This window comes from Amphiprion ocellaris, chromosome 17 (assembly GCF_022539595.1).
Source record: "Amphiprion ocellaris isolate individual 3 ecotype Okinawa chromosome 17, ASM2253959v1, whole genome shotgun sequence".
NCBI lineage: Eukaryota > Metazoa > Chordata > Actinopteri > Pomacentridae > Amphiprion > Amphiprion ocellaris.
The window spans coordinates 10,037,819-10,063,890 of record NC_072782.1 but is presented as its reverse complement, the minus strand read 5'-3'; the positions used below and the strand labels follow the sequence as shown (position 1 = coordinate 10,063,890).

The window sequence follows — 26,072 nt, the reverse complement described above, 5'->3', positions numbered from 1 at the left end:
TATAATCATCCTAAAGTCATGCTTTATTACGCTATAAACTGCAAGCATGTTTATTACAATTATTTACTTCCAAGAAATATTAAAATTGAGCACAGGCACTTTTAATTAGCAATTTATGACTGTTTATTCTAGATCCAAGCAGCTGTAGACTTTGCAAACTGGACGTTAAACCTTCAAAAATCAGTTTTGGCAGACATGTGGCATGAAAAATGTTGGGATACAGTTCATGGAATTTCACTTGTGACATGAAAACATCACATCTATTTCACAGAGTTTTATTTGCCTTATTGACAACATTCCTTTTTAACAAATGGCAAATTGAATCATGCTGATTTACATACACAGTATTTAAGCTAAATTGTTCCCATCACTGCTGCATTTTGTTTAATATTATTTAAATAAACTGTATCTTGTCCTGAAAGGAAAAACTTGTGATGTTTTAGCAGGAGGACATATTTATTCATTGCACCTACCCTGCAAAGAACAAGTAAATAGACTGAAAAAAGTAAGCCTCTGCTGCATTCAAAAATGTCCAGATGTTAGGAAAATGCTTTTTGCCTGCAATTATAGAGAACAACCACTAGATGTCAGAGTAAGTCTACTATAAAATGTTCACGCAGCGCTCCTGCACACAGTGGGTGAAACAACATACTATGATATAATATAATATAATATAATATAATATAATATAATATAATATAATATAATATAATATAATATAATATAATATAATATAATATAATATATAAATACAAACATTATACACTGTATATTCCACTTTTGATTTTTTGATTTTTATAGCACTTTTAAAAACAAGATTTTACAAAGCGCTGAATACCCAGAAGGCAAAACAACAACAGGAGACCAGACAGTAAGGCCAAACAAAGCAAAGCAATTAAGGTGAAATCAGGATAAAGATAAAACAAGCTATGAAAAAATGCAATATGTCAAATAAATAGGAATTTAATAATAAAATCAATGAAAAAATTGAAAAGCGATTTAAAGACGTCGCATAAAACCAAGTCTATAAAAATGGGGCTTTAGAAATGATTTAAAAGACGTCATTGATTCTGTGAGGCTTATCTCCTCAGCCAGGTCCTTCCAATGGGCCCTGATGGCAAAGGCACAGTCACCTTTAGATTTAAGCCTCAACCTTGGAACAGCCAGAAAGGCCCCACCTGAGGATCTAAGGCTGTGAGTTGATTCATATGAGGTCAACATTTCTGCTGTGTATTTTGTCGCCAGAACCCAGATGAGAGTTAAAAGTGATCAGGAAAATCTTTCAATCAGTCCAGAAACAAACAGAGAGCCAATGGATAGAAGATTGGATTGGGGTGATGTGATGTCATCAGCTAAAACCAGTAAGAAGCTGAGCTGCTGCATTCTGAATTAAAGTAGGGAGTAACTGTTGGTTAACTTTTGAGACAATAAACTTGTGAATGATTTTCTTTGAGTTGGAGTGTAAGAAAAGAAAGACATGGTTCTTAGTTTAAGGAAACAGGGCTGTTCACCGTTTCTGATCTGTGATTTAGAGTTTTGATCTGAATTAAACAGTGTTCCCACATTTCAGGGTTTCACATTCACATTGTTCTGAATGAAGTTTGATGGGCTTTCGATGACTAAACCATGAGATTTCTGATTTTGGGTTATTGAGTGGAGGAAAATGTTGTGCCATCCAACAGTTGACATCAAAGAAACAATAAAAATCAACAGATGTGTTCATGTGTGTGCATCATATAACATTGATCCAATAAGGGTTATTTTGCAATAGCCTGCTATTAACAGGCCAGTGAAGCATAATTGCAGTGCTGTGCCTCTTGCTACACCATTATTTTATTACAAAAGGCAAATTCTATCCAAAGGTAATAGAGTATATGAGCTTGAAGTCCTGTTGTTTCAATAAAGCAATAATATCACCACTCATACCAAACATATGTGACAACATCTTATTAACTTGCATGACACGTGACCTTTCCATTGTTGGTGCATGAGCAACATAACCCCGGGCAAAGGGGATGTACCCCTGATAAGTTATTATGCTGCAACCGGTGTACAAAGACATTCAAAGGTAGTCAATGACTACTAAGTTTATTCCATTTATGTCTTTACTACATTTGATCACTGCAGGTGTTGCATAAAGATCACATTCATTCAATACAGAAAAGAGCTATCATAGTTTATAAAGAGGCAAAGTGGTGGGCCCCTCCTTTAACTGCACAAAACTACATGTGGTCCAGTTTAATTTGTCTTAATCTTGGTGAAGGGTGTCACCATTGGTCAGATTTCAGTGAAATTGTGCGGTGCACAAACACAAATAAACAAACACATGCACATAGTGCTTTAGTAAATTTCCCAGAAGGGAAATGTACTTTACAGTATTTGCTACTTACAGTAAAGACACCTAAAGAAAACATGAAGAAATTGTCAAAATCGAGAAGAAATTGTCAAAATAAAAAAGTTGAGAAAAACAGATTTTTGAAGGGTACCCTGTCTATTGGGTAACTCTAGTGGTCACATCCTGCTCTACTTTTTCACTTGACAGTGCTAATCCCTCAATGAAATGTAGTTGTTGGAATAGATGTAAACAATTATAAATATGAGGTGAAAAGAGTTAAAGATGGCAGGACTGACGTAGACTGGCTATTGCCGCGGCCAACCTGAGGGATTTATTGTCAGAGCACGGTGACAACAGCCCTTTGCTGTGTCTGTGTTGTCTCAAGAAGTGAAAGTAATTGGGCTCTTGGGCCACCCCTTGAGCCTGTTTACATAGTGTTGCACATGAAGTTACCACCCACCCTTTCAGCTGCTTGTCAATGTTGCTCAGAGGCACATAGGGAATAAGTCAAAAAGACATACATAAATGGACTCTTTCACACACAAAGTCACACAAGAGGTCATGGCTACCACTGAGAACATAGGGGTCATGTCCTTGATGTTCTGTTGGGAATGAGGCACAGTTTACATTCAAGCCATATTCTGTACTAAACTGCTAGAATCTTCCCTGAAGAATGTATGTGTAGTCACTTTTCTTTTCGACTATGGCAGTCAGTTGTTGTTAAAACGCTGTTTAACATAACGCACTCATTTTCACTTTTCACTGTCACTATTAACCCTCAGAACCCCGAAACTCACTGACAATTGTCAGATATTTCCTTTCCTGACTGTCATTGAACTAGTCATATACTAGTTATGTGTGGTTCCATCAGAAAAAAGAGAGGCAAATCACAGTAAAACTGTGATATTGCACCAGAATTACTGAATTCTACACATTTAAATATTTGCAAAAAAATATGCCATTTGCAGTAATCAGATCCTGTAAAGCAATAATTAAATATTTAATTAATAATTAAATTAATGATAATCAAGCAGGTGTCCCTTGGTGATCAATAAAGCATTTCTGATAATTAGTATAAAAAAAAAATTAAATTAAATTAAAAATAATAATAAAAATAAAAATCTGGGTTCCTTCATGCAACCATGGAGCCATGACTGATTCATTTATGCCCAAAAGTTACGTGACAAAAATTCAAGAACTTTTCAGTTGAGCTTGGCTGTGTTTACACAGAGCAGAGAGGAGACAACCATGGAATCAAACTGAAAATATAAGTAGTAAAATATTTATAGCATGTATAGCCACATTATTTCCACTATCAGTCTCACTTGTGTGCATGCAATGTTGTGCATGTTGACTCCGGACTTTTTAAGTTTTTTTAAAACAACTTCCGATTTATTTTTTATGATTTAGATCATTAAAATTGTGCCATACTGCACAGAGAACATATCTGAGTTCTCTCTACATCTTCCCATGTTTGTGCCATTTAGGTGCAGGACTTCATATTGCTGTGAAAAGTGAAGAAAAATGTGACAGGAGCAAAGAACAAAAAGAAACTGTCTAGGGTTTAGATGGTTAAGATATTTGTCCTCTATTGCTTTGTTTGAAATTGAAGCTTTGGCTAAAATGGAATGTAAATTTTGCACCTATGTTTTTTTTTCCTAACAAATAAGAATAGTTTAAAAATAGCTCCTGAAAACAGCCCAAATTGTAGTAATTATGCAGAATATAACAATTTAAGAGATTAAAGTTTTTGTGTCTTACTTCACACTATTGGTAGTAAAGGAGACACAACAGAGAAGTCCAGTTGCTTTTTCCTGAGCTCCAATGGTTGCCATGACCTGGATGACTGAGAATCTATATAGAGATATAGGAAACCGTCTGTGATTTTTTTTTTAATGCACTGTATGTTGTCCCTTTGCTCTTGAGAATAGTTTGATAGATGATGTTCGACTTTACTGTGATTAAAACTGTCAGCAGGGAATAACTCATTTAAATCACACTGATCCATCCGCTTGCCTCTTTAAGTGAATGTGTGTGATTTTGATTTAAAATATGTTGTGTTGTTCTTCAGTGCGAAAAGGATGCTGTAATTTGCCTGTTGTGTAGATTGTACAGTTCCCTGACAACTTCCACTGATTCTGTGTTAAACTGTAATATCAGGCAGGGGTCTTATTCTGCAGATCGTTTCCTATGGATTGCTGTTTCTCCACATTTTGTAGTACAGACTGATAATACCTCACGTCTCCATTCTGCGTCACAAACTGAACTCCACATTTGCATCTTCCGTTCTTGTAAAGTAAACGGACACAAAAGCTCATCTGCCACATCAGCACAGATGGCAGATCTGCTCCACTGTAACATGTGGCCAGATTTGTCCTCCAAACACCCAAGTAGCAATCTCTCCTGGTTCTCCTCCTCCTCTGCTTCTGTCACTGCCTCTTCTCTCCGCATGGTGTGTTATTTTCTCGCTAAAAGAGGAAGTGATGAAAAAGAATCCCCCCCCAACTTCAGCGAGAACATCAAACAGTGGTAATTTACACTCAGGAGAAGAAGCCAGTCACACCCCCTCCCTCCTCCCTCCATCCCCCCCTTCCAATTCACCCTTTGTCTATGGAAGCTGATGGCAATAAGGGATTAGTCGTTGTTATTTCTCTTTTTTTTTTTTCTCTCAACTGGCAAGTAAATCCAGATGCTGATGCAGATGCAGCTGGCATATTGTGAATCTTCATTGGTACTCCAAGTGAAGACAAATTCTTATACAGAAAGAAATATGAGAGAGTTCAAGACGAAGGGATTCTTTTAATAATTACCAAAGAGGACACATAAAAGAGAAATAGATTGATGTTTTTACCACCCCCACTCATCCTAACTCCTTCTAAAATGAATGAACATCGTTGTTGTTAACTGTTTATCTTTATCTCCATCCTCTCTCACATACCGTCCCTTTCTGTTCTGCCTACCCCTTTCAGAGGCAACAGACCAGGGAGTTGGTGGAGGTGGGCGGCGTGAGCTGAAGTCAGTCCCCTTCATCAGCTACCTGTCGGCACTGCAGAAGAGCCAGCTGTTGTCTGATGACATGGTGAATGGCGTGGAGATCCGCTGCGAGGAGAAGGGCAGCTGTCCAGCTGGCTGCCACCTGTGCCATCACCAGGCCATGATGGGGGGAGTGTCAGGCAGAGGCCACAGTGGTAACAGCAGGAGTGGAGAACAGCCTTCCCCCATCCCTGTTCTGCTGGAAGTCAGCCGCGTCGTGCCCCTTTACAGCCTGGTCCAAGACAACGTCACCAAAGAGGTGAGGAGGCAGCGTGGGAGTAGAGACTGTGTGCGTGTGTGTGCGTGTGCGTGTGTGTGTGTGTGTGTGTGTGTGTGTGTGTGTGTGTGTGTGCACGTGCATGTGGATGTGTGTGTTTAAAGGGAGAGGGGCAGGTTTAGGAAGTGACCATAGAACCAGAAAATGTCAAAAGGAAACAAGTGAAGAGATGTGATGCATCAACATACCCACCGGAAACCAAATAAATACACAACCAGAAATGAACTTTTGTCATCATATTTTTACATCAAATGTATTTTTGAATGAAAAACTAAATGATAGGCTTAACCCTTGATTTCTTTTTAAATCTAGCATTTTATTAATGAGTAATTTGTATAAAATTAACCTGTAACAACTCAAATTTGCATGTGGTTTTAGTAGGATTCCTGCAAATGTGACAAAAGCTACAACTTTTAACCCTGTTTTCTGCAAATTTAGGAGCATGTATTCATTGATTAGTATGTACTAATTATAAAAAAAATCTCATGCCATGTGATGGTGGCGTAATCCTTCTACACTGTACATATTCATTGTCCTCTAGTGTCTAACTGATGCAGTTGCAACAATTTACCCCTAGGTGGCACGAGTTGGTTAACTTTGACCACGGCAAATGAGCACCGTAATAGAGAGGGCATAAAAAAGATGACATCATGGTTTTCTCTTGTGGGGTAGTCGATGTGTATATGTGTGAGATATGTGTGTGTGTGTGTGTGTGTGTGTGTGTGTGCCTAAACAAGCATACACAGCTGAATGTAATATCAGCTTAATGGCCACATACTGTGTTTATGATTCATCCTGTATGAGGAGTCTTTGGATCTTTTTGCAGTCAAAGTTAATCATATCAGATTTCCTTTCCATAAGCTAATTTAAGAGGGGGCTCTGGCTTCACTTGACATTTGGTTGACCACATTCTGCTGTGTTGGAGCTTCCTCTTGACATTGTCTCGCTACCTAAGCTCTGACACATGTGGGCTCTGTTTAAGCAAAACACAGAGGTGTTTGCAGGTGACTCACACCCATGAGATATGTATGCACACATGCCTGACATAGAGAGCAGACTGGCTCATGCTCCCTCTAAGCAAGCATCTAATTACCTTACCTTCTGAAATTATGTGTGTGTGTGTGCGTATATATATATATATATATATATATATATATATATATATATATATATATATATATATATATATATATATATATATATATATATATATATATGCAGTCATGGTCACAAACACAAACAACATTGTACGTGCCTCCCATAACAAGCACCACAGTCCTAAAGAAAAGGAGGCACAATCAATAGCAGACGGCCCTAGTGGGCCTCGTCAATACCTAAACGTGAGGAAGAGCAAAATGTCTCTTTTCCCTCTCTTTCCCAACACCTCGCTATCCATTCCTTTTCTCTCCCTGCACCCACCCCTGGTCTTCTGGGGATGTAGAGAGTGAGATGTATGAGGAGGAGGAAAAGGGGTAGACTGCAGTAGATCGCTCTGGCAAGCCCATCTGAGGTAGCTTGAGGCAGGATTATTAGCTTCTTATTGATGTCATCGACCTCTTGGGAGGGAGGGGAGTCCATCACTCTGCTCCTCTTTTCCTCGCTTTCTCTTCTTCTCTTGGCCACAGCTGCTGCTACTCAAAATGGCACATACGTATATTGCATTAAAGAAGAGCGACAACCTGCGCCTCCACATGTACAGCCACTCCCTCTCTCTCACTCTCTCTCTTTATATCTGTCTCACACACAATTTTGCTTGAGACTATCTTTCTACTTGGCTGGGTCTATCAGGAAAGACAGCTGCCACGTTGCAAAAGCTTTCTCAGAGATGAGGTCCTTTTTCTTTTACCTTAAACTTGCGAAACCAGTCAGAATAGAGTCTTAGTTGTCCAGTTCATGCTTAGGTGGACTCATATCTGTATACCTATATGGATTCATGCATCTGTGTATGCCCACTACCTGGCTGCTACAGATCCATCACTCTCTTTCCTCCCTCCTTTCTGAGCCATACCTATATCTTTCAGTGACCTCCCCCTGGCTGCTGACCTGGTGGACAGGACATGTGTCTCTTTCGCATCTATCACATGTTAAAGCCAGAGGGGGGGTTTGGTCACAGTGGGAAATTTACCCTGTGAAGACCACTACCAGAACTGAAAAGAAATAGAATTAAATGGTACAAATATTAGACTGGCTCCCTTCTTCTTAGCTTTCTCTGTGTGGCTCTGCCAAAGAGCAGAGTATTTCTTTGTACATGTGCTCAGTACTGACATTACCAACTACTAGTTAAGGATTGGGGGGGAAATGATACCTAGAAGATTGATCCTATCAGTCAATACTGGATAATTGCCTGAGTAACATCTCAGACCTGTCAGTGTGGTACAACCAGATAGAGGAAAAAATGTAGATAGTCTGACTCACTAGTCTTATTTCTTGTGGTAATAAAGTTAATATTAAACTATATTCTCTTCCATTTGGGTTTTATGTACTGTTTATCCCAAAATCTTAGCAAATAAAATAACTGAGATGTTGGCAAAATATTGGGGAGTCTGAGATTTTTTGTAATTGATTAATTATAAAAGGTGCACGCAGCACTGCGCAGCAGCTGAAGCTGTCATTGGCAGGGCAGCTCAAATGAAATTTCATTGTATATGAAAGTGTGCAATGACTAATAAAGGTTTGATCCTTGATCCTTATTAATATATAGATTATTTAAATGCATCTTTGTTCTTTAGTTTATTTTCTTCACTGCAGTACAAATGGAAATTCATTTCACATGTAGAAGCCTATGTAGATAATTCTCAAATCTTGCTTAGGCTTCTAGCTATATTTATAATTCCTTCATTCTTTTTTACCTACTGCAAGAAATGTCTTGCAGTTGACATTTATGTTTTACATTTGGGAGGATACTTTTGAGGTTTACTCCCTCTCTGTCTTAGCAGTAAATACTTCTTAAGTTGTCTCTGTTCTCTGACTTGCCATGATTTAAACCTGGTCTTGACTTGAATTCGACTGGAACCAGTCTTGGAATTGGATTGGACTTGACTAAGGTGGTCTTGCTCTCGGCCCTGATGGGTGCACGCAAGCACACACATGCACACACAGACTCCCACAGACTGTTTCCGTGCCAGAGAAAAATACCTCAGTGGATAAATAAATAAGCTTGTGCCTGTGGTGCTTGCCAGTAGTCCTATGTCCTGTGTTGCTGTCACTGAATTATGGCAAACCTTTTGAACAAATTGGTTGTGAGTCTAATGGGTCAGAATGCTCTATATCTTGCAGAGTGGTCGATGTCATGCTCTCACTGTACCCCGGAACTGCAGCCCTTCGTAGGGGCGTGTCTCCAACATGTTCAGTGGCATAGATGGGAGGTGGCAGGTTCAAAGTGAACGAGGTAGCAGCATTACGTACAAGAGCAGGGTAGAAATATGGAGCAAACTACCGACAGTTCAGGAGGTCCGTGTGGGATATAGAACAGAAACTTTACAAAAGTAACTAGACAGATACACATTCAGTAAAAAAAATTATCCCATTTAATAATTTGTGGAAAATTTTTTACAATAAATGACTACTTGAAATCTTCAACTCATTGACATCACTGGGGCACTCTTTATCTTCGTTGTTCCTCTGCAGTGAAGCTCTTGCTTGTTTTGGAATCTTTAAGCCTTTAGTCTTCAGCAGGTGGAAGGCAGGTTAACTGTACTGAGGTGTGGTGAACGATTTGGCCCGTCAAAAGGTTGTTGGATCATCGTCCTGCTGAATGATGAAATGCCGTCCAGTGGGTTTTGATGCATTTGGCTGACTGTGAGCACTCAGAAGGCTCCTGTATAGGTGCCAGTTCAATTGGCAGCCATACATGCCCAGGCCATAACAGAACCACCATCCTGTTTGACAGATGAGGTGGTGGGTTGAGCTTTCTCTCCACACTTTGCTCTTAAGAAAGTTTTAAAGGGAATTTCTTTTTGTCTCATCAGTCTCTAGAACTTTGTTCCAAGATTGGACCCGTTTCCTTTAGTATGCTAACTACAACCCAGCTTTTCTGTGGTTGAGCTTTACCAGGGGTTGCATCTTGTGCTTAATCCTCTGAGGTTATGGTTATGAAGTCTGCTCACAGTCGTTCATAAGGAAACATGTGCATCGGCTTCCCAGAAAGCATTCTTGACTTGCTGTCTGAGTCAAGTATTTAGTGTGTTTTCCTCACCATGCATTAAGGGAAAAAAAACATTTTCTACTTTTTCGTTGTGCAAATCAGGCACACCAAGCTATTGATTTTTGCAGACCAACTGACTTTATTACAGCTGACAGGTTCCTGGCATTAAAGTTTTTCATTTTTAACCATCCTTCTTTCAAGTTCCTCAATTGCATTGTAATGTCTTTACTTTGCACTGGTATACAACTCTACTTTAATCTAACTGAAAACTTTCAGTCAACTTCAGAGTCAAATGTCAGCTTGTCTGTGCTTAAATTAGTAGTAAAATGACCCACAACTGCCCAAGAAACATTTAGCAGCCAAGTATCCAATTACTTTTGAACCCTTGCAATTTGAGAATTACATGTTAAAAGGGCTTTATTTCAAACACTGTTATTTCAGTATTGATGTAAACCTACTCAAGCTAAACCTGAGAATAACAGTCTAATGCACACATAGAGTTTTGTTTCGGGGAACATAGCTTCAGTACCAAGGAGAGTGCATGCTCCTTTACAGTAGATCATTAAACAGATTCCTGTAAGCTCTATATGGCCAGTATATATTATGTTCTTGTCAACACCCAGTAAGCATTAATTACATCAGCAGCAGTACAGACTTATCCTTTAGGCTGCAGACAAAACTGTTTAACAGATAAATTCACAACCCTGACAAGGCTTAGAAAGACCCAACTACACCGGCCTCAATAATACTTTAGAACTCATGTATCTTATGTGCTCTGATAATGAGCAGTTCAAACTAGCATTTCATAATTAAAGGACAGGTTTGCAGTTTTTCAGGTCACTCTTAAAGCAGTAGCCATTGTTCATATTTACACTGGAACCAGCTTTGCTTTTTGTAATCTTCACACTGGTCATTAAGAGACATCTTCCTAGTGTGCTTCCAGTGTAGTGGAAAATGTATTCTGTAAGATTTCATACTAAAAGGCCTCTTGATTCATTTCATTTGCCAAACACAGACTGCTAAAGACTCATACTAGCCCTAAATAAATCAGAATGGTTTTTTTTTTTTACATAGAACAAGGACAGTATGATTTGTCTAAATACCAGACTGTTCAAAAACAAAAGTGTGCACGCAAGCTGTTTCCTCGGATTCATCAAAAATAATTAAACCCTTAAGTGCCTAAGAAAATAAAAACACAATTCATAATTCAAGATTTAGCTCTGTCTTTGGTTTTAAATCATACAATAACTTCTTCCCTCTGTTTTCTCCCTCTTCTGTGTTGACTTTCTTTAACTGTTGAGCTGCATTGTTGTTTTGTAACACAAAGTGAGATAGCAGGCCAACCTTTCAATTACTCTGCTGGGCAGGTCAGATTGGCCGAGAAAGTCCTCAGACTGAGGTGGTACACAACAAACGCTGTCCTACACGGTGTTTGAGGGTTCTCGAATGATGTGGCAATCCCCCATCAACCTCTGGGTGAACCAACCCTCAAACTGCCCCTAGTGTCCCATTTCCTGGAAGCACTACTTCTGATAAGGTTCCTAGAAACAGCCCATTGGTTCCTTTGTTAACACCATTAGCCTTGAATGATTGGAAAGGCCACATAAATGCGTTGATGCGCAAGCACACACAGACACACACACAGAGACACACACAGAGACACACACTTAGGACACCATGATGGTGTGCTGTGTGTGCTGACTTAGACTCTTTACCACCACTGTTGATTATCTTATAAATCAATACTGTGGGCCAGCTGGCCAGTGTTTTTGTGTATTAGCCTCTGAATACGGACAGTAATATGGTCAGCGTAGACTAGACAAACAGATTAATATATTAAAGAGGTCACAATGGCCTCCCTTGCCTTCTTGTAAGTCACGACAGGCTTCGACGAAAGTGAAAGGTCCAAATTGTGTTATGGTGCCAGTGAGTCTGCAAGGTCTAAATGACGTCAAGGCCTGGAATTTGTGGCTGGAGTTGTTGCTGATGCTCAGTGGCCTTGCTGTTTGCTGATCTTTCTTGTCTTCTGTTCAAAGCAGCCAGTGATTACATTTCAGCTCAATTCGCTCAGTATCGATAAGGTCAGTGGAGATGAATTGTGGCATATTTGTGAAACGGTAGAACCATGTGTTATTGTAACAGTAGGGGCATCACCAGTTCCTGAAAGCAAATCTGTCATGACTGCACAAAAGCTGTCTTACACTGTTACAGTCAATGCTCAGACAGGAGCGTCTTTGTCAAAACACTTGCTTTTCTAATATGAAGCCTAATGGATACGGTTTGTTCCCTACCCATATCTGGTCAACACAGAATGTGTATGGATTTGTAGTGTTCTGGGAAATGCATGATCTGTGGTTAATCAATAAAGGATAGAGTAGCCTCCGCTTGTCAAGTGTGACGTATCTAATAACTGCACTGAACATAGAAGTACTCCGACCTAGACCTTTCACTGTTGTGTTCATTTCACTAAAAAGATTTTCCTTACTGACCCAAACCCTTTTTCTCTCGCACCCACAAGACTTACTGCTGTCTTCACCACCGCACACTTGACATATTATCACTTTGCATGTATTAGTGAACTATCACTTTTTCTTGCCTTTCTGTAAATCCTCATCTCTGTTTTACCTCCTGTGCCCTCCACCCAGCTCCCCACCTCATTCCCTAAACCACAATTAGATTCCCTGTTTACCCAGTGGAGACTGGCTTGCATTACTCTTCAAACATAAACACGGTGGTAATCGCTTTGTCTGTTTTTCACATGTGCAGCCATGCAATCAAGCGCACAGACCCATATGGGGTTTTCCTAGGAATCTGGTGGTGGTAAACGCATGACGGTCCTGTGGTCTTTCTCTCTTTCGCCCCCAGTATCGGAAGTCATTTCTCATATTTGTCTAGTCTGTGTGCGTGCATATACCTTGAGCCCAGGTTTTTCATGTTGCCTTTGTCTGTGGCCTGCTTCCCATAGACATGAGGTGGCAAGACTCCTGCTGCTGTTGTTTTCTGGCAGCAGTTAGCCACATGGGTTCAGGCAAGGAGGGAGAAACATAATAACCTTTTTGGTTTTCCAGGGGGTTATTATATGGCCATGGATTACAGTACTTGCCTACCCCCTATAATAACTGCTCATTCAGCAGGCTCATTTAGAGGGGTTTGTATTGGAGGATATATAATGAGAAAGCCTTGACTACTGAGGAATCCATTCCCTAGTAAAGTGGGGGAATACTTTGAGAGTCGGAAGTCTCCTTTTTCACACCTTTGTTTCCTTGTTCATCTTGCTGATTTTTTTACTGTCCTATTTTCTTTGGTCTCTCAAGTCTCAGTCTCTTTTTCTTCCTCACTCTTTCCTCTGCTGCTCATTTAGGTCACTTGAACTCTCAAGGTATTTTGTCTTGAGTGAACGTAAGCGGTACTGGAGGAAGTCAGTTCCCATGAAAGTCTGTTGAGCCTCCTTTACAGCTAACAATGCAGTGTTGTGGAAATGCTAACATCAGCTTTAGAGTGCGTACCCTGACTCTTTTTTGGCTAAGCTGTCTGCCTTTCTGGTCAGGACTATGACTAAAGTCATCTCAAATGTCACTTCTACTAATCAACATACTGCAGAATTTTTCTTTGGCATCTTTCCAACAAAATGAAACAGCCAACTGTGGAAACCAATCATTAATTGGAGTTTGTTTGTGCACGATTGTATGTGCCCATGTGTACATTCAGCATGTGAGCAGTCATCTTCGAGATGTGTGTGGTCTCATCAGCTGCTTTGCTTTCGGATAAGTGAAAGTCATGGTGTATTGGAACAAAGGAGTGGCTCCTCTCTCGCTTTTTGTTGGATGCCTGGTACCCAATGATAACGTTTCCGCATGGTTCCAGTGTCCTATTTTTGTGACCATGATCAAGCACATCTCCAAAGTAGTCTGCATGAGGCAGCAGCACTGCCAACCAGTTAGAGCACATAAATAACGGAGTGCTCCATTGATCCGGAGTGTGACAGGGGGAGCCAGAGTGCTTGCGAACTCCCTTGAACTCACTCTCTATCATGCCTGTGGCTTTAGGGAAAGCCCTGACATTATACTTTATTGCTTTGACGGTTATATTGGCATTTTGCTGCCTTTTAGAGGATGACTGAGCTTCTGCCTTTGATTTTTTTCTTTCACCCGTTAATGAAGTAGCACAAGGAGATGTTAGGAGATGATGTCACCTCTTAATATCTCACTACCCGCCCCCCTCCATCCCCTTCACAGTCCGACCGACAGCGACGCCAACGGATCTCACAAACATACACATCGAACGAGGGAGGAGGGGAGTGTCATAGCTTTCACACTTCTATCATAAAAGTCACAGTGCATCTACGATATCACAGCATAAGCTTGTCGATGCAGGTGAGACGTTCCTGCCTCCTGGTAATTGGGAACAGTAGGTAAGAAAAGGTCACTCTCTGTGTGTCGGGGGGGGGGGATTGTGTGTGTGTACCGACTTTGAATTCTGGTCATTTTTGCAAAGCAAGGACATTTTGGCCATTTGTCATTTCTTCAAGAGGCTATAAGACTGTGGTTTGATAGCCTAGCACCCAAAGGTAATTTTAGTGAGTAGTCAAAAGAAAACGGATATAGCCAGTGGAAAGTCACTATATGGACAGAAGTAGGACGTATGCCTGTGTGTGCTGGAATATGGTGGAGAAGGAGAAGGTGGCCGGGGTGGGAGATGGGGGTGGGGTAAGCGTAGATGGACAGGGAGCACATGTTCCAAGAGATAATTGCATTTCTCTCACCTGTTACCCTTTACAGGCCTTCAAGAGCGCCACAATGAGCTCATACTGGTGTGCTGGAAAGGGCGATGTCATTGATAACTGGTGTCGCTGTGACCTGAGTGCCTTCAGCAAAGATGGCCTGCCTAACTGCAGTCCCCTCAGGCAGCCAATGTAAGTGTGAGGTGACACCATGACACCTAGGAATTCATGCACAAGAGAGGTTTTATGGATGCATGCACCGATGCACTGCAGGGACACTTGCATATGCTCATGGATACGCACACACACACACACACACACACACACACACACACACACACACACACACACACACACACACACACACACGCACACACACACGCACGCACATACCTGTCTCTGCTGACTCCCGGGGCACTCGAGAAAGTTGTAGACACAAGCACAGTCCCTGAAGTTCTAATAACTGTCAGTCGGCCCTTACACTCCTTTGAAAAGAACATGCTCTCATTCAAGGTGTCCTAATAATACTCTTGGGGCTTTTGTGAGTCATCCACCCCAGCGATTGTTGCCTTGAGAACTTTTAAAAAGAAACAGGAAGTTGAAAGGGAAAGACTTTGAAAGATTCAGCTACAATGGAAGCATTTAATGAATAAAAACAAAAAAGAGGACTTTGGGTATAAATTCTCTTGAATGTGGCATTGGTGCAGGAATGAAATTTAGAGCAGCTTGAAAAGAAGTTCCAACACCTGATGACACTGCATGCATTGTAAAATTGTAGCCAAAATCTGAACTTTTGTGCACATTCAAATAAGACCAAATGTGATGGTGTAAGGTTAACTCCTTATTATCTTTTTTTCCAAAAAGATAGCACAAATAGTTTTATCTGTTCCATGTTTAACACCTGTTCCTTTATGAAGATTTTACATGGGGAAAAATCTTTGTGGGCTAGTAGGTGTCATATGATCATGCAATGGACTACTGTCCCTGTGGGCCTAAATATATGGTGTTACAATACATGCCGTTTCCAAGGTCAAGTATAAACATTGAACCTTTGCTTTTAAGCCAGAAAGCACTCAGAAAAAAATGGAAATTTGAGTGTCTGCAAATCCATTAAAACTGGATAAATTCCATCTACTGATAGAGTTCATATGATATGATCCAAACCTCCAGAACAGCTACTACATCAACCTTAAGCTCAGATTGTTCCTAATTCTTTACCATCTGGGACATATGCATTGATACTTGAGACAGATTACAGATTATGCTGTCAAAGTATTGCACAAGTAGTCTGAGAAGCACACTCACTTTTTGCCTGTTTTTTGTATTGTTTGGTTTGTGGATTGCGGTTGTGGAGTTGGAGAAGAAGGGCGTGGTGCCACAACCAGAGTTTTGGTTGAGCTCTCCCTGGGTCCGTTTCCTGGCACGAAAGGGCCTGTGACGAGTCACTGCAGCAGCCAAATCTCCAACTCTGGCCAGTGTCAGGCGCATTAAAACCTGCAGTACTTAATGTTATTGTGCATGAAGATGAAACTGGGCAGCACATTTTTTTATGAGCGAGGGATAGCCTACCTCTCTCATGCCACTGCCACAGACACAGCTGGAGGGCAGGCAAAATGGAAATGTTGTTCTTTTATCTCTTTTGAGGGATTAAAGAGGGAAAACTGCACAGGGAACACTGCTGGAGAACATGTGGCATCGGAATGCTGCTTTGTTCGAAGTCACTGTTTGCTATCTAGTTGTTGAGTGAGAAAAAAGCAGAGGTGCAGAAGTTTCTGCTCCAACACAATAAAGACCACATGGGGTTCCTGCTCATCCATTCTAGACTTAATACTTTGAAGTATAGAAAACACAAAATTGTATTTGATATTCCAGTTGAGGGCAATAAACAGTTGTAGATGCCTTTTTTTCTTTTTTTTTTACTCATCTTATTTCCATATTTTAAACCATGTCTTGTCTATGTTGCTCCATTAGTTTGCGTCTAGCCCCTTACCTGGAGCCCTCGAGCACAATGGTGGCCCTGGAGTGGATGGATGTGGAGCCTCTGATCGGCTGCAAAGTTTCTGACTACATCATCCAACATAAACGAGTGGAGGATCCCTCAGAGGCTGAGGTCTACACAGGTAAAGAGGTTTGCGTTCCAAGCCTGAGCTAATTTCTACAGAACACAATTCAGTGTCAGTGCGTTTTGAATTTTTCTCACTCATTTTTCTCATTGCTGAAGTAATGATTATTGTATGTGCACACTTAAGTGGATGGTATATTTCAGTACATTTCAGCTCAAGAAGTGAATGTGTGCTGATCAGTTTAGCTTTTTATACTGTACACCAACTCGAATACCAAGAATGCGAACGGCAATAATATGAACCTTGTGCAAACATGCAAACATCAGTGACTGTGCTACAGAAACAAAGTATCTGCTATGTAAGAAGTTACAACCCTTAACTTTGTACTGGGACATTTGAGATCAAACTGAGACTGTAGAAAAGCCAATTACTCATGTCAGGTGAAGTATTACTGGGAAATCGATGAAGTTGTGCTTATGGGTCAAGATGAACTCTTTCAAAATGTTGAGGAGGAGACGAAGATGAAATAATAATGAGAGCAAAATGCAGAGTCAAATGCCATCAACAGACAAAAGAATGAAAATATTTTAAAAATGGATGTGAAGATTTAAAAGGAGAAGAGCTAAAGTTGAGGCTAAAGTTTTGCACACAGAAAAGAAGTAGAAACTTAGATTGAGAATGGGAGAAGATGACGTAGGTCAATTTGTCAGGCACCATAAATGGTGCCGACCATTGTGCTGTAGGGCTAGGGAAATGGTCATGGTTGTGACGAGAGGCTGGGGTGAGTCAGAGGAAAAGGGTAAGATTTAATAATATTGGAGAAATGAGGTGGTCTGGAAGAAGCTGGCTTTAGACATTGGGAAGTATGGACGGGCCATCCATCACCCCTGGGAGGAGTGCTGATGAAGCGTGGGCACCAGTGAGCAAAGAGAGGGTACAGACAGTTAGACACAGGCATGCTGGCAGAGGTGAGGTAGAAAGGGGCAGATGGTGTGGGTGACTCACTTTGCTATGTGCCAGTCATCGCTATAAATCATGTTGCAACAGAGAGTATAATGCAGATTAAAAGTCATTGTCTTCATCTTTTGTCTTCTCCTCTTCCATTTACGTCTGCCATTCTTAATCTGTAATTGTTAACCCTGTTTTGGTCAGTCCCTGCACATACGTTGAGCATCTGCGGTCACAACTAGAACATTGGTGAAAAACAACTTAGTTGAGTGCGTTGATATGTGCATTTGCAAATATGACTCTTTTAGTGGGAGGAAGGTGGTGTTAAATGGCAAGCTATAGGCTCTCAATCAGTGAACACATCACAGTATGGATATGCATCTGGGTCTGGGTGGCTCTCACTTTAGCTGCAAATACTAAAAAACTGTAGTTGCTCAAAACCCTCATTGTTCTCCAAAACGGTGGCTTGGAAGGGATTGCAGGAGTACATTTATGAAATAATAGCAGCCTCTTAAAATGACGAGATCTTGTTCTCTGGACTCAGCAAATAAAAATGCATAGTGTTTGAGAAGTATCGTTTTCTTACCCTTACTCTGACTTATTTTAAAATTATTGGATTTGTACTTCCTATCCTTACTGCGGGCTTCTTTTTTTATGGGCCTTCTCAGAAGCACTTTCTAGGAAAGGAGAAGTATGCCTGTTAAAACCAAAGCTGAAATAAATCAGTTGTTAATTTACCAATTGTACCTTGTTCACTTTATGTATACAAAGTTAGAAACTCCACAGTAGCTCTCAAGCTCTTCCATTCCTCATAGTTTTTTGGTTTTTTTCCCTCAGCTTCTCTTGTCATTCACAGACATCCACAGATTCCCCTATAGAGGCTGACAGTGAAACCAGTTCTCTACTGCTGGCCACAGAGAAGCTCTAATGGAGCAGTTTGGGCATAAATGCTTTGCTCGAGGGCATCTTGGTGGTTTTCTGGAAAGCAAGTGTTACTCCTTCGTTTTTCCCTGTTCATATTTTCCAAGACTGTGTGATGATTTGAACCAGTGAGCTTGTAGTCAAGTCTTCTTCTCCAGCATCTAAGGGTGGGTACACACTGAAGGATTATTCGGCTGAATTACAGTAAAACCATATTTGACAATCTCAGGGAAAAATCCTGATCCAAAGCTTAAGTCAGGGATGATAGTTGGCAGTATAGAGAAGTGTGAGGTGAGATTCAGTTTTCAAGTGTTAAAGAGGGAATATTATGGAAGACAAGACTTTTTTTTATAGTTTTGCAGTTAAATGTGACGCACAAAGATGTTGCAGCAAAATTCAATGTTATCAAATTGCGTCATTTCAGCAGTCCATACTGAATGCTCCGCCATGTCAAACAAAAGATTGAGCAGTGTCAGCGGTTCTGACTGCTAATTACAGTACTATTTTTTTTAAAATTCAAATAAAAAGCTATTTTTTTCAAATGAGTTTTTAAACTCTTTGACTAATCCACAGTCAGTCACGAAATAAAATCAATTGTTATATTGAAAATACATAATAGCACACAAAGTATTGGTATTATTTTATATTAAAACAATTATATCAGCAAAACAGTTCAAAAAAGGACAAAAAAAAGTATAAAGAACCATCACTGGACAGTGCCACTGACAGCAGAAGGCAGATGAGACTCAGATAAACATGCTATGGTACAGAGATGGGACTTTGCCCATTGCCAACATCATCAGCAATAAGTTCAGCACCTGCATCCAGGAGATGGGATTCAGCCGGCGCCGGCATCCACGGAAGCTGAAGCTGCATCCGCATCCATTGAAAGTTCAAACACTGCTTCAGGCTGGTGTCTGAGAGAGAAGAAAGATAGACAGCCACACACAGACACTCAGCCATGCTGAGTATGAGTCACACACCCAGAGCACACACATTCAGCCATGTGCACACTCATACAGATGGCAGACAGAAAGTGAGTATGGAGATGTAGACACTTGGATGCAGCCCTCAATGGGTTCCCAAAGCCATGTTTGTATGTCAGTGCTGTCTAGACGAGGATAGGAGAAGAGACTGAATCACTCTATTGTTAAGGTCAGTCATAAGACAATTAGAATAAACACGACCACAGGTTTAGTTCCTCTATCTGCAAGAGGGCCTTGATTCTGTTGTTTCATTTGGAAAACAATTTGGTGTCATGCCACTGCTACTATTTTTTCCCTGGACTATCCAAGTAATTTGACTTGAAATGGTTCATAAGACATGATTTCAGTTATAGCTGTGTCCACATATTTTGAAGTTCCTTTTTCTAAAAATCTAGTTTAGATGGCATTCAAAGACTTTAATGCAAGCCAGATAATAGATAATGGTTGTTTATGGGTGTATCTTTGCTTATTCAGTTGTTGTACACCTTGAAAACTCCCTAGCAATAACAGTAAGTACAATTCGCAAATGTCATCATCTTAGTTGACATAGGTAGATGTTTCAGCTCAGTCATCACTCCAGTTATCACCGAAGACGGGTTGTTTCTCTTTTTGAAATGCAGTTTTTCCAAAAAGCTGGATGCCAGTTAATAAGCTGATTTGAATGATGTAATGTGCCACCCTTTTGGCTCAGGTTTTTCATCCGTAACAACTTCCTGCATGAATGGATGCAATCATCGAGTCCTTGAAAAACCTTTACAGGGAATGCTATCTTCTTCAAAGCTAATATCCATAAATGTTGCTTATGTGACTCCCTCTTGCTTGGTAAGGATATTACACCTCTGCTCTGAACTGGTAAAGGGGATCTGTGTTTAGTGGAAATGTCATGTGTCAAAGTTTGAGTGTGTTGTGTGGAAGTGCCCTATTTAGTTTCAACCCTTCGTCATTATGGTGGGTGGTGTACAAATCAACCATGTTAGCTCACTGACTGTTTCTAATACTGCCTCGGCCTCTCCCTGCAATTTGTCTTGTTTTTTACTCCATGTTCTCTGACTTACATCTGATTCTAAGTATAAATGCGTCTGTATTCTTTACATCAGAATTTAGTTTTAGCTGCATGTTTGACTGTAAACACAGATAGTGAGACAGTTTGCCCTTTGTATTCATCTTTATTCAAGGAAATAAGGCCCTAAAAGTAAAAGCAGGTAACCAAATAAAAAAAGAAACATGAAAGTTGTATGTGTTAGGATATATTCATGATCCTTTTTTTAATTAATTGTTTCCACTAGCATGTTGTCCTGTTAACTTACACAACCTGCAAAACCAGGAACCACAAAATTGCTTTTTTTTTCGCTTTTTATAACCTTTGCTGACATTTCTTCCTGTTCTCCCTCTCTCTCTCTCTCACCTTGTTTTTGCCCCTCTTTATTTGCCTCTTTTTCTGTATGAGGAAGCCTTTAGAAGGATCAACTTGTTTTGAAGCATTACCCATTCCACTCACATCTGTACAAACCATCAGCAACAAGACCCCCATCTCCAATCCCCTCAGCTCGCCCTACTTATCAGCACTGTTTGAAAAAAGGCATCTTTTCTTGAAGGCTTCTCCTTGGTCCCTCACAAATCTCCCCTCTGAGGTCAACAGTAACCGGGAGATAAAGTTGCTGCTTTGATGTGCAAGGAGAGCAGCTGATCCCTCAGTTCATATATCTTGTTGTTTATATGGACGTGATGCTCTACTAGCAGGCCTCAATGTCCCCGACAGCACCGCACAGTTACATACATGGCTGTAAAGCATCGGAGAGAGAATCGTGCACCATCTATGTCACACTGCAAATAATTGCAACCTAAAACACCCCTCTACTCCTCTATATTATCATCCTCTAATTCTATAGGTGTTGGATTGTGCATGGCTATTTTAAGGCATTTGCAAAGGTGTTGACGGATTTAAGGTACTGTGTTCCTCGCTCAAGAGTCTGACATGCACAATAATTGACCCTTAACAGTTGTTAATACAGAGGTTTTCTCATTTTTTGGGACTTAAACAATACAGAAGAACATGTCTGTAACAGATACCTCTCTCTTTTCCCTCTTATAGCCTTCCACATAGTAAAGGGTTTCCTCTTCCAGAAATGTCAGCAAAAAGGCTCCTGATTAACTTCTTTAGTCTTCCTCCTGATAACAGCCTGAACTCTATTGCAGGAACATCCAACTCATTGTGAAAAATGCTCCTATATTAAGTACATGTTTCTTTAATAACTTGAGAATGTGTAAGACGCTGTTATTTTGTTCTGACCCTTGACCACCTCCATTCAGGCTTTACTCGTATAAGAAAAAGAGTTCATCTACAGTAGTTCGGAAAAGTTAGTGTCAAGGGATCCCTGTCCTAGAATATGCAATTGCATAGTGTAGACCAAGATGCAGACATCCAAACTGGCTTCACAGTGATGCACTAATTCAGGCAGTCTAAAGAATAACACTGAGTCGTGGTGCTTAAATAGAAGGAAGACAGTCCTGCCTGTGAGATGCAATCAAAAGCAAATTTACTTTGCTTTGCTTTGGGGGGATCCCAAGTATTCTGCCGCCGCAGCAGATGTACAGCTCCGATTAGCTCCCAGAGTCTGTGTGCTCAACATATTATAGCATGTCAGCATCGACACAGGAGGCAAGTGAGGCAAGGAGTCAGGAACAGGTGAAGCAGGGGATTCTACTGCTGCATCAGTGCAGGGTGTCTGAGTCACAAGGGGGAGTTTTAATGGCAATATACAGTCTAGAAACATAACTTATCCTGATTGGCAGGGGAAATGAAAATGTGTATTTTTCTGACCTAGGGTGACCGCAGAGGAAAGTAATTAAGCACCGCCACTGACTGTGAGAAACTGAATTATAATTAAACGAAACCCTGAAAATCAGTGATATTTTCATTTTTTGGCAAGACATTTACCTCTATTTTACCCCTCCCTGCTTATGTCTCCTGGACATAGAGCAAAAGCCAAATGAAACCCTGCCAGTGGTATGTCAGCCTGCCAGTACAATTTGACCGAATGACCAACAATATTTGTGTATACTTGTGTATTGCACTGAAAATTGCATATATAGATACACATAGATCTATTGTACAATTCTAGAACTCTACAATTTCATTTAGCAGACACTTTTATCCAAAGTGGCATACATCTGAGAGTAGATACAACCATAATACCAGTTCTAAGTATCATGCATACCTTCTGATCTTTCATTCAGTGACAGTTGTACACATTATACACTCATCTTTCAGACTACCTGTTAATACCCTTGGAGTCTTGTGTAATTTGTTTTAACAGCCTCATATCCTTCCCAGATTTCAGTCACATCTGTGATGGATGTGCATAAGTGAGTGACTTGACTGGGCCTCACACAGGCCTCTAGATGGCACACCAAGGCAGAGGCAACATTCACAGAGAAGCCAGTTAGATAGGCAGTGCTGATGTGTTATTGTGGGGCTCAGCATTCCTCTACAGCAGCAGGGGAAGCAGCTGGTAAATGTAAAGACACAATTACAGATGATTTAGAAGGAATTTAGCAAAAGTATTTAAATATAAAAAAAAAAAAAAAAAATCTCGTGGCAAGAGCCAAAAACGTGAAAAGCAAGAATTAGCAACTTTAAATCCTATAAGTGACACTGTACTTACATTGAAGACATGTCCTTTTTTAACCTGTACCTGCATAACAAATACTTAACCAACCTGACTATCTAGGTGTATTTTATGTCAGCTCTTATAAGTTGGCCAATGATAAGTAGCTGACCTGGTCTCAGTTAAATTTTAGTCATCCAAGTTATCAAATCTGAATAATCAACCTCAAACACAGCACTACAGGTTGTATTGCAGACAGTGTGGGAATAAATATGGAAAAAATGTTTAACTGCGGCATAAATTCAGACATCCTTCAGCTCTGTTAGCTGTCTATCTCACTGGGAGTTCTTAGATATAAAGGAAGGTGCCAAAAATGTAATGAAATTTGTCTAATAAAGGCCTAACTTGTACCATTTTTCGGCTGAATTCAGAACGCTTCTGGGCTCCATCATCACATTTTCACAATCCCTCTATTGTCTCATCAGCTGCTAATTTGGGTGGTTTTTCCTTAAATCACAGTTGTGCTGAGGTGACACTTTTTTGTGAATGCGTTCATCAGCGTAGCACTGTGCTTCCCACAACTCTCACACGAATGCACGCACACTTAGCGCTAATTAAAAACCTGCGAGTCTCCGCCGCCGTATATGACACATGATTTTGTGACACGAAGAACCACCGACGGCATGGCAGAGGCGGAGAGTTAGGAGGATTGGCAGGCACGGAGAAAGTGAGAAGAGATTGTTTGAAAAATGTGGAAAGGCGCTGTGAAGTGAGAAGAACAGGAGACAAAAGGGGGCAGGAAAGATAAGACAAAGAGGAAAGGAAAGAGAGAGGAGAGGAAGAGGGAACCAGACAGCGGGCAGCACTGAGGGTTACACAGCAATGATGTCACCTCATGCTGGCACTGTTGGACTGAGAAACAGATTAGCCATTTGATCTTTGCCCTTATTTTAGTTCCAGTTTCCTCCTTCCAGCTCACACAGCCAGCTTATTGGGATACATGACATGTGGATCTTCCACTCCTTTACTCCTGTCTTCTATCACACACCTCTTACCTCCACATACCTCTCCTCTTTCCTCATGTCCTCCTTTCTTCTGCCATCAGAGTCAGTGGTATCCCCCTCCTCTGTTTATGTAACAGCTCCATCATTGGTTGAGACCAAGAATGCACCCCAATGCGTCGATAAGCCCTCATTCAAAGAGATTGAATTATATGGAGATAAACGGTGTCCTTGAGCATGGGTGCAGATAACAGATTGGAGTGACACAGCTGACTCTCTTTGTTTTGTTAATTAAAGATGACCTCATCGCTAAAAATGGACGCTGTGCACCTCCTCGTCACGAGCTTCGCCATCAGCAGATTGCAGATTGCAGGCAGGGGGCCAAGGGCTTTCTGCAGTCCCTTTCCCTTTTTGCTTCCTTTCCCATTTTGCCTCTTCACACAAACGTTGTTCGTCTCTCTGTCTTCGCCACAGGTCTAGACTTTCCTGATTTCTTTCTTCCGTCTCTCAATAATTATCACAATCCCTCAGTGTCCCCAAACTCTCACTAATGAATGTGTGCTGGAATTATGGAATTATTACTGAGACAAGATAAGGATGCTGCCTCTCAGTGCCTTTCTTTTCATTCATCATTGTTTGTTGTGGCACATTTTGTCCCCATCTGTTATAATGAGATCTATGGGTGTTTGACACAACTTCTGGTAGTCTGAATTTGATCTTTGTTAAATTTGGTGCTGGCTGAAAAATCAATTTAAAATGCATTTAAGCATTAAATTGGGATTGATTGGTTTCATTTTGCAATTCAGGGCATTGCAGACAGTTAAAGTGGTGGAATAAATATTTACTCACAATGGAATTGCTTGCATTAATAGAAAGGAAAGGACCAGAAACCCTTCTTAGATTTATTGGAGGCCATTATAATCATTGACTAGATGTGTTTTGCTGTTGATAGAGTATCTCTGCTCCACTGACCACAGTACATTGAACAGCAGAACCTGGGTTAATGCAGCCTGATATAAATAATGTATAATCTAAATGTGATATAAAACATTATATAAACATAGTACCTATTATCTCAACCTGTATTTTCTCTCTTCGATTTCTTAAATGCTGCAAATTTATATGAAAATAAAGACTGAAGTATTCAATATTAGATTAGCTACACTTTGCCAAGTCTGGTTATACCTTATGCACAGCATTATCATGAATCCATATTGTAGTAAAACATTTTTTTAAACACTGACAAAGACATACAAATGTAGGTAGATGTTAAATTTAGGGACTGTAGTTTATGACGTTGTGGATCTATATTGCAATATACCAAAGGTGTTTTTCATACCACTCTACAAGTCAGTGTTTCAGTTCAATGTATCACTATTGTAATTTGTCTTGAATAGCTAATGTGATAGAAAAAGGCCGCTTTCTCAGCAGTTACCACTGTCGGATCCCATTACATCACATTCTTGCCACCCAAGACTGACATAAACAAAATCCTTATATTCCACCGTTTTATTCCAAAAAGTGGTGACTTAAACAGTGGAGAAAGCAAGGCACCCAGACCTAAATCAGGATTTTGCTTAAGTATTTTCCTTATGGGCAAATGGACCTTGAGAACTTGCATGTAATCCAAGTAGGGAACTCTACTTGCAGACATGGAACTAGGGTTGCATTGGTTAACCACTTTTCTGTTTGCATAAGATTTATGCCACTTTATGCAAGAGGCAAATAAAAATGGACTCCCAGTTACAAGCCAGACAGACACCTCACAACGCCTATACTAGCCAGCGCACTGGAAAAGTGAAGTGGCACAAGTGTAGGGTCAACCTGCACAAGTCTCCTCCCAGTGTTGCCACAGAACTAGTAGAAGAGATCAGATCCCACCAGTCTTCTTGATCAGGACGTGCAGGATTTCAGTGCATATCAGACCACCTTTTGAGTGCAATGTAGCAATAACATGCAAGCTAACAGGCTGTTAATACCCATTACGCTATTCTTAATGCTAAAACCAGATCCAGGGTTAAATGGAGCCCCAGTAA

General features: G+C 40.5%; 1 protein-coding gene across 2 annotated transcripts in view; it reads left to right on the top strand.

Moving 5' to 3' along the window:
* LOC111578237 (astrotactin-2) overlaps nucleotides 1-26,072 on the top strand; it is a 398,862-nt gene that overhangs the window by 344,501 nt on the left and 28,289 nt on the right. For both annotated transcript variants that reach the window (XM_055019355.1, XM_055019354.1), the window contains exons 17-19: nucleotides 5,305-5,627; nucleotides 14,568-14,701; nucleotides 16,481-16,629. In XM_055019355.1, the coding sequence (XP_054875330.1) occupies nucleotides 5,305-5,627; nucleotides 14,568-14,701; nucleotides 16,481-16,629 (606 nt within the window). The remainder of the gene's footprint in view (nucleotides 1-5,304; nucleotides 5,628-14,567; nucleotides 14,702-16,480; nucleotides 16,630-26,072) is intronic.